The 9,396-nt window shown below is 44.1% G+C and overlaps 1 protein-coding gene across 1 annotated transcript; it reads left to right on the top strand.

Annotated features, from left to right (window-relative positions):
• Positions 1–3,500: 3,500 nt before the first annotated feature.
• Positions 3,501–9,390, top strand: galnt5 (polypeptide N-acetylgalactosaminyltransferase 5). Its single transcript, XM_084022786.1, has 10 exons — positions 3,501–4,992; positions 5,065–5,231; positions 5,882–6,001; positions 6,734–6,869; positions 6,965–7,084; positions 7,164–7,281; positions 7,372–7,701; positions 7,946–8,026; positions 8,299–8,451; positions 8,618–9,390. Exons 1-10 carry the CDS (start codon positions 3,983–3,985, stop codon positions 8,756–8,758), a joined length of 2,376 nt encoding a protein of 791 aa, XP_083878912.1. The 5' UTR covers positions 3,501–3,982; the 3' UTR covers positions 8,759–9,390.
• The last annotated feature ends 6 nt before the right edge of the window (positions 9,391–9,396 follow it).

The following is a 9,396-nucleotide window of genomic DNA, read 5'->3' as shown; positions in this document are numbered from 1 at the left end:
TGATGTATTACGAGTAAAAGATTCATACCAACGCATATGCTATGGATATTTTCTTCAAGATGAAACAAAAGAATGGGATGTCATTGATTATAAGTTAATTGCGCAAAGGTCTCCCTGATGGAAACCATCTGTCAAAACAAGCTGTACATTCACTAATTCTAATCATAATTAATTAAACGGCTAACAAATTCCATGCATCATAGTTAGTACAGGGGGGGGGGAAACTACCGCAGGAAGTGTTATGAAACAAATTATCTTTAACAATGGGAGAAAATTACATCACATAACTAAATATTATTCTCGTTTCCGCGAGCCATATTTCTTAATGAATTCCCTAATTAATTTAATTCACACAATGTGCATAATTTGGAGCTGAAAATGTCAGTGGGTCAGACTTAACCACATTGTTGCCGGCTGTCTGTTTCAACGAGTGCCACATTAGCACAACATGACCTCTATGTAAATTACACAGACCAACTGTTGTAATATTAATTCCAGGGTCTAATTAACATGTTCTAAAGATATCATACAAGTGCATTTAGCTCATTTTTACACACGCTGGCAATGTCAATGTGAGATTTTCCATTTGCCTTCCATTTTATGTAATCCCCTTTGATGGGAAACGTCACAACAGCTTATGTTACAGATGTCAATTATGACAAAAAGGCTATTATTTTTCCATGCTTCTTGTATTGAGTGCTGAACTTTATAGTCGGGGAGGGAGGGTGGGGGGGTTGACTCCCCACTCTCAAACTCTCTTGTGAGCGTTTACAGAGGCTCATTCAGAAAGCACTTACATGTAAATCACAGGAGTATTTCTGACCGAGGTGTAGAGCTAACTCTCTCTCCATACGTGAGGTCAACGGGCACAATCGAGGTTGGTAAGGCCGATACACTCAGAAGAGAATTTGTGAAACAATAATACCTCACAGATCATTATGGTTTGGTTAATAATCTCGAGCAGTGACGGAGTGCCGTAATGCAGTTTTTCCCAGGATGATGTCTTTAAACTGCTCGTTTGGATAAAATCCAAAAGCTGCTCAAACAAAATCACCAATGATGAAAAATGATTGCAGACTAATCAATGAACGGACTAATCAGTCATGTTCACTAAGTGAGAGCAGCTCATACGGCTGTGTGTTTGTTTCACTTCAGGTAACTATGAATGTGTAATTATACATGTGATGATCGGCTTCCACTGCTCTATGCTCCATCACCTCGGACTCGCCGCCCCCCCCCCCCCCCCCCTCCCTCCTCCAACGGCGTGCCCATCCAGTTAAAATACAATCAAATTTACCAAATGATGCCATCATGAGTGCGAGTGCAGAAATGGATGAATAAATGAATAAATTGCCCAGTGGATGGAACATATAAGCTAACGCGTGCGTTGCGGGGCCCGGGGGCTGTCCTGAGGGCAGTCATTTAGCTAACACACTAATGAAAGCGTGTGTAGTGTGGCTAAGGGCAGCCACCATGGGAGGTGCTGCTCCCCTCCCTCCTCATGTTGGGGAGCGTTAATAGGCCGGATGGAGCCAGAGGAACTCCCAGGAGAGGCCCGCTGATGAAGAGGAAAACCTGTCGTCGCCGTCGTCTTCACTAATCACTGCCTAATGGCTGCAGCAACACCGGTTTTACAAATGGGATTGTGCATTTGTGCCTCGTTCACAATGTGTGCCACAAAAAAATACGTTTTCGGGGGGATATTGATAATGTCACTAGAATGCTCATTGGCTGGTGGCTGTTTCTGGCAGTGGGCATTAGTTTGCTACCAAAGATGTTTTTGTAAAACTGAACATTTACATAACAAGCACAGGGGTTGTTTTGTAGGATTCACCTTCACAAAAACAGACAGTATGAAGATTTATTTTGTCATTATTATTATTATTATTATTATTATTATTATTATTATTATTATTATATCATTGTTGTTGTTTGTTTTGTTTCATATAGTTAAAGGTCTCAAAATACAGGAACATCGGCTCAAAAGCAAATAAATGCAACAAAATAATCAGTCAATCCGAGGAAATTTCCCATCAATATTAGTGTATTTTTGGCTATTGACATTTAAAGACATCCCTTTTAGGAAATATTTTAAAATGTTTTGTGATTTTATGGACTTCACAATTAGGCTAATCGATGAATCAAGGAAATTGATCAGCTGAAACAATAATAAATAGCCCTAAATAAATAAGTCTCCTACTCCTTTAACAAGTAAAACAGGCCTGATTCTCATTGTGTGGCAATTAATCAGATGTTCACCTTAAATGTATAAAGTTGCTGGTTAAAACATTGAGATTCATACTATAAGTTACGATGAGAATACAAACATCACTGTGGGGCTGGCAAACAGTGATGTCACATATCACTAATGACATCATCTGGACTAAATGATTCATCACTCAAGGCTACAATTAACACGAAAACAACAGTAGCAGTTAATTGGGTTAATTTCTCAGCCAACACGTGTTCAAAGTGATAAAAGCTCACCTGCATTGAGTAACGTTGGCAACGATATACCTGCCAGGATAACAAATATCCTGTACAGCGGGAATTCAAGTTCTTCCACATTTTAAGGTGTGTAACCTACATTGTTGCTCGTGCAGGTCTACCTTGTTACGAAGGTGACGTCTGAGTAATACGTCATTATACATGATGATTCGCCGTCAAACTGGACATTCCGCTTTAAAGCTCGCTGCCGACGTACTTTACTTGCAAACATAAATGTATAAAGTTGTAGAACTGCGGAGTTAAGAAACCGCTTCCGGTTAAGACCTACAAAATAAAGTTTTCACTCTAGAGAATGGATATTAAAGAGGGATTTTTTTCACATGGGAGCATCTTTAGATTGGTTTAGTGGCAATGTAAATGAGGGTGGTCAAACTTTTGATGATTCAGAGCGGCAGCTGGGACTCCTCATCCATGTTGATTTAAAAGGTACGTATGGTGGCCCTGAGAGAAAACACAAGACGTCTTCACCAATTGGTAAGACAAGACTGGGACACTTTTATTGCCATGTGTTGTGACTAATTAAATTATTGATTAAAATTATTATTATCATTATTTAAGACGACTAACCTACCCCTAAGTGGTGTTGGGGAAAATTAGCTAAGACGTTTTTTTTTATTTAGGTGTTTTAGCATCCGGTTTCTAAACGATTTACAATGTTTTTATCCTTTGCTTGTGTACATATACGTATAGTGCTTGTATTAATACTTGTATATCCATACATAGTGGTCAAATGTTTACGTTTACCTTTATTCAGTTTGTTATCCTTGTTTTAGTTGTATGTCTGTTTCTGTGTATGTAAATTGAGAAGCTTTTTAAGTCAGCTTTATTGCCCAAGTGTAAACACATTCCTTGAATGACTCTGACACAGATTTATTTTGAAGGCCGAACACCACACTTCCTGTACCGTTCTAGCTCCCTCCGGCTAGCTTGCTGTTAGCTAGCCCCGCGCTGTAGGCCGATACTTTCCTGCCAAACTGTCCAATCAGAGTTGACTGACAGAGTGGAACTTGGTCGCTACGTCCTCATACAAAACTGTCTCAGTGAAAAAAAAAAAAAAAAAGTTGTGGCGTGGAGATTCAGCGAAGACACCGACAACTTTAGCTGAGTTCCTTTAAGCGACGGAGACGGGGGTTTTTTTTGCGAGACAAAAAAGAAAAGAAAAATACATGATGTCCGCCGGCGGTTGGAGGTGACCGGAGCGAAACGGTATGAGAAAATAACATTGAATTACCTACCTTTGTGCTGGGCTAGGTTATGGGTGTCAGGCGCTGCTGTATTCCTGACTGACACCGACTACTTGCTGCTGCTGCTCCGGCTATTACTTCGAGCATGCCACGCAGGCAGACAACCTCTCCAAAGAAAAGAAAACTTTACCCACAACTCAGACTCACTATGGTACTTTGACGTTTTCTATATTTCACGTGGACTTCCCTTTTTTAACCCCCCCGCCCTTTTCTTTTAAGAAAGCCCGAGAATGCTGAAGCTCGGGAGATACTTGAGGGGGAGTGGGAGGGTACTCGGGTTTGTGTTCGTCGCCTCGGTCGTTTGGCTGCTTCTTGACATGGCTGCACTTCGCATGTCGATAAGCGACGTGAACAGTCAGCTGCTGAAGGAGCAAGTGATCCGCGAAAGGGAGGTGTCGAAGCAGCAGCAGCAGCACAAGGTGACGCAGGTGATGAAGAGGAGGTTCAAACACCCGGTGCAGAGGGTGGACGTTGACGTCACGCGTGCTGAGGAAGGACCGCTCAGCTCGAGCATCAAGCTGGCCCATGTGTACAGACGGGGAGGTCAGCGTCAGGATGGAGTGGTGGGGGGTAAAAATGTAGTTCCTGACCACAAAGGAGGAGGAGGCGAGGTACAAAAAGCTCCTGCACAGAAGAAAGCCGTAAACTTGGATCTGAACGGGATGAAATCGGTGCCTAATATCACCCAGGTGGCGCCTGGCGTTCAGGAAAACAAGCGTGCTCCTCTACCAACCTCAAAGAAGGGAGCTGTCAACGCTGGAGATGGAGGCCAGAACGCTCAGGCTGAGTCAAAGACAGACAAAAAAGGCAAGGATGGTAAAAAAGTGAGACCGCTTGAGGGCGAGGAGGCACTCCCCATTAAAACAACATCCAAACCTGCAATCAAGGTCGTAAAAGGAAAGGAGGTAAATGATAAAACCAACGAGAAACAAGTTAAGACGACGTCCAAGAGTGACCTCAAGGCGGCAAGGGAAACCCCGAAACCTAAAATCCAGCTCCAAGCAGGAGAGGACCCCAAGGGGGACTCCCTCCGGAAACCAGGTGTCCACAAAGTGCTTTCCCTGGACGCGACCTACGCCCCCAGGGACGTCAACGCCGTGGGCCAGTTTGGTCAGGCAGCGCTCGCCGCCAGTAACGAAGACGCAGAAGTGAGGAAGAGATGGGATGAAGGGCAATTTAACGTCTACCTGAGCGACCAGATCCCGGTGGACCGCGCCATCCCAGACACCAGGCCTGAAACGTGAGTCTTCATCTGCACGTTTTTTTATCTCTTCATCTTTTGTTTTTGCTGATTTTTTTGTTTTTTTTCCAGGTGTTCACAGAATCTGGTCCACGATAACCTGCCTTCCACGAGTGTGATCTTCTGTTTCGTGGATGAAGTGTGGTCCACGCTCCTCCGCTCTGTGCACAGCGTGCTCAACAGATCTCCACCCAACCTCCTCAAAGAGATCATTCTGGTGGACGATTTCAGCACCAAAGGTAAGAGTGTCCCCAATGCATCATGGGTAGAGAGTGTTACCTTGAAGGGGGGGGCACAGTATGTCAAAAAGAGGCATTATGTACACTGTCAGTTTGATTTATAGCCTAGGCAAACTAATACATTGTAATATTTCTTATTTGTCTATTAATTATACCTCACTCTTCTGACTATGTTGACCTTTCTTGCAGCTGCCTCTCTGACTCATTCATGAATGTTGATTTTGTTTAATTGCTTTATATTTAAATGAATCCATATTTTGTCTACACCACAGCCTGTACAAACCTGGATTTATTTTTGTTAGGCAACAATCGATACAAGTTAAATAAAAAGTTTATCATTTTGAGAAGGCACACACACACAACGAGGTGCAGACCAGCGTGAGATTATGTGAAAGTATTCTGATTCAATGCGTCGTATAAAAAGTATGGTTATTGGTTATTGTCTGAGTTTTCTAGTAATATGAAGTATGTCAGTTCAGGTTTATAGAAGTAGAACAAAATAACTGTTATTATTAGACACTCAGCCATTATTTGGTTTATACTCAGTAGTTTGAATTGGAAGCAGCATTTTTAAGTCATATTTTAAAGCTATACGCAATAATTTCTGCAGTTACTGTTGTAAAATGATGTGTAATATTTTCTCCCTGTAGACTCCCTGAAGAAGCAGCTAGATACGTACATGGCCCAGTTTCCCAAAGTGCGAATCATCCGTCTGAAGGAGCGGCAAGGCCTGATCAGGGCCAGGCTGGCTGGAGCTGCTGTGGCCAAAGGTAACCACTGCAGTGACTCGTGTCCTAAATGCCTTTAATATGTGGTTCATAGATACTATATGTACAGTATATGTACTATAAGTGATGGTTGAGGGGATTTGGTTCACAACTTCACATAAAAGGACGATGAAGACGGGGGTTTAGCTCAGGAGGTAGAGCGGGTTGGCTAGCAACCGCAAGATTGCCAGTTCGATCCCCGGCTCCTCCTAGCTGAGTGCCTGCTGTCCCTGAGCAAGACACCTCACCCTAATTGCTCCTGACGAGCTGGTAGTCGCCCTGCGTGGTTGACTGTGTGCGTGAATGTCAGTCATTACTGTAAATATATAAATGAGGACCATTTAAGACAGTTACAGAATTGACACCATTGTGTCCTCGTCATAACCACGTTTTTCTTTCAGAAGCATGTCAGCAAAGTTCAAATGTCAACTAGTCAATGCACTTTTAACCCTATTGTAAAATAACTAGGTTAAATAGATAAAGAGTGCAGAAAGTATGTGGCCCAGATTATGTATTTTTGCAAACTGTTGCAAAGTTCGGTGCATCTACATTTTCAGAAATGTGCACATTTTCATAGATGTGCATGTATATAGAATAGTAGTCAACACTGAAGCAGGAGCGCGGCGCCAGTGAAAAGTTATACTGCTCTCTTGAAGGAGTGGCGTTGTGAGCGTTGCACACGTGGCTGTTTGTTTAGTGACTGCAGGATGTTTGCATTCCTTGAACGCGCCACAGGTGAGGTCCTTACCTTCCTCGACTCCCACGTGGAATGCAACGTGGGCTGGCTGGAGCCGCTGCTGGAGCGAGTCTATCTAGATCGCAAGAAGGTGCCCTGCCCGGTAATTGAAGTCATCAGTGATAAGGACATGAGGTAAACTCGCAACGCCAGCGCGTTTTGACAAGCCGACGCGGGTCATGTGATCGTGTCTGATGGCGGAGCTTCTGTTCTGGCTGTTTTCTCCTCAGTTACATGCTGGTCGACAGCTTCCAGAGAGGCATTTTCAAATGGCCGCTGGTGTTCGGCTGGAGTGCACTACCACAGGAGTACATTAAGAAGAACAACATGAGCATCTCAGACCCCATCAGGTACCCTAGACAGTCAATTTTCATATTCACATTTTATTGTTATTTCTACTGCATTTTTATGTATTCCTCTCTCTCACAGATGCCCAGTTATGGCTGGAGGCCTATTCTCCATAGACAAAAAGTACTTCTATGAGCTGGGTGCCTATGATCCAGGCTTGGATGTGTGGGGTGGTGAAAACATGGAGATTTCATTTAAGGTATATCACTCTTCCAATTCATACATAAATATTGACCCCTGGTGTTTGGGAGCTTCTCTCACCCGCCTCCTCACCCTCTGTGTTGGACAGATCTGGATGTGCGGAGGGGAAATCGAGATCATCCCCTGCTCTCGAGTGGGACACATCTTCCGAGGACAGAATCCATACAAGTTCCCCAAAGACAGGCAGAAGACAGTGGAGCGTAACCTGGCGAGGGTGGCAGAGGTCTGGCTGGACGAGTACAAGGACATCTTCTACGGCCACGGCTACCACCACCTGCTGGATCATAAGATCACCAACATCGGCAACCTGACCGAGCAGATTGAGCTGAGGAAAAGGCTCAAATGCAAGAGCTTCAAGTGGTACCTGGATAACGTGTATCCAGAAATGAACGCTCCATTGGTCAAAGCTGAGGGCCTGGTAAGTGTGTTTACATTTCCCTGAGAGATCTTTTAAAAAAATGAAAGCTCGTTATCTCTGCCGAGAACCCAAACAGAGACTGATTGTGCTCGTTTGGAACGAGGATAGACATCCATTAAAGCCGTAACGGCCTTCCGTCAAGGAAATGAGAACAGCAACAAAGCCCATTGTCCTGCATAACTCTAAAGAGTAAACAAATATTTGCAGCGCCGTTGTTCCACTTCTGTTATTTTCTTCCCTTTAGGTCTTTAATCGCGGCTTAAGAAAATGCCTCTCGCTGCAGAAAGGCTCTCTGTCGTTTGACACGTGTGATCTCAGCAAGCAGGTAGGTCTCTTTCTTTTATTTCACATATTACACGACTGCAAAAGAAGAAGTGTTTCAGAGGAAAATATGCAGATATTGTGCAATTTTGACAATCGGGAGTCCAAGGGAGGACCGTGCCAAGATAAGCAAGGGTGGAGTCCAAGACGAGGCCTTTCTGAATGTGGTCGTTTAGGGGTCACAGCAGCACCACCGACCATCCTTCAAAATCCTTCAGTTTTCATGGGGCATAATTACATCCTTGTCACACTTCTCTCCTCCCCTCTGGTATTCAGAGTCAGCACTTTAATTACACCTGGATGAGGCACGTTCGCCAGCAAGATCTATGTGTCGCTCCCCACGGCAAGGGCAGCGGCTTCGCTTTACAATTATGTGACAACGCCAAGCCTGAACTTCGCTGGTTCCACAAATCATCCAACTCCGCTCTGGTACGCTGACTTTGGGTGTGACCTTTTTTGTTTTGTCTACTCCCTTTGTTTCTCTCTTCCTTTCCCAACTCTGTCATTTTAGAAATTCCTAGCCTGCCAGTTGGAATCAAAGCGTGTTTAGAGGCTCGACTCGTTAATCATGTTTTTCTGTTTTGTCCCCGGGAAGGCGGAGCACCTCATATCGGAGTACGTTTCCAACCACATGTGCCTGGAGGCGGGGCCTCAGGGTGACGCTCTCCACCTCAAGCCGTGTGAAACCAGAAATGCCTTCCAGAAGTGGCAGTTCACGCACTACCACACTGAGTGACGAGAGTCCCAAACGTGCACTATAGAGACCGTCAGTGGCCTTTACACTACAGGAGGCTCCGTGGTCCCGGCTCGACGCACCACTGTCCGGAGGTGTGGTGGGAAGCGCTTGTAAAGCAGAGGGTGTGGAGATGTGCAATGTTTTCTAATTTCCTTTGGTTCTATCGGCATGGACTGACCAGTTTGAAACACTTGTGCCAGAGGAAGGAGAGCGTCTTCTCTCCGTTTCGGAGGATGTGGACTAGAGTTTGCCAAAGGGATTCGGTCTGTGGAAGAACACTCCAGAGTGCAACATATCAGCTCACTGCCAAAGATAAAACAGGGCCTCCTAGATATGAGATTTTTTTTTTTTTTTTTGTATTTGCTGGGACTGATTGATATGTTAAATTGCATGTCTTGTATAATGTATACATTTGTATATGTATCAGCATATATTTTCTGTGGGACATCGTCTTTTCTAGATGTCATGTACTTTTGATGAGGCACATGGGTGAAACGGCCACTTCGGTGGTTTTAAGCATTATTTTAGGTGTAGGTTTTGTTGTGAAAGCGGTCCCTTTTGTATGAATTTCTTCTCATCACTAGAGGGAAGTGTTGGTTCGAAACATGGAATAAATGTGTGCTGTGATTTCATGATAA

This window comes from Eutrigla gurnardus (genome assembly GCF_963514095.1).
Source record: "Eutrigla gurnardus genome assembly, chromosome: 12".
Lineage (NCBI taxonomy): Eukaryota > Metazoa > Chordata > Actinopteri > Perciformes > Triglidae > Eutrigla > Eutrigla gurnardus.
The sequence above is the reverse complement of the archived record's forward strand: the minus strand, read 5'-3'. Positions and strand labels throughout refer to the sequence as shown.

What these genes read in the sequence shown, in the direction of transcription:
- galnt5 (XM_084022786.1), top strand. Translation starts at nt 3,983, where the DNA reads ATGCTGAAGCTCGGGAGATACTTGAGGGGGAGTGGGAGGGTACTCGGG. An exon ending in ATCAGTGATAAGGACATGAG is followed by an intron (nt 6,870 to 6,964) that starts GTAAACTCGCAA and finishes TTTTCTCCTCAG; the next exon opens with TTACATGCTGGTCGACAGCT. An exon ending in TGGTCAAAGCTGAGGGCCTG is followed by an intron (nt 7,702 to 7,945) that starts GTAAGTGTGTTT and finishes TCTTCCCTTTAG; the next exon opens with GTCTTTAATCGCGGCTTAAG.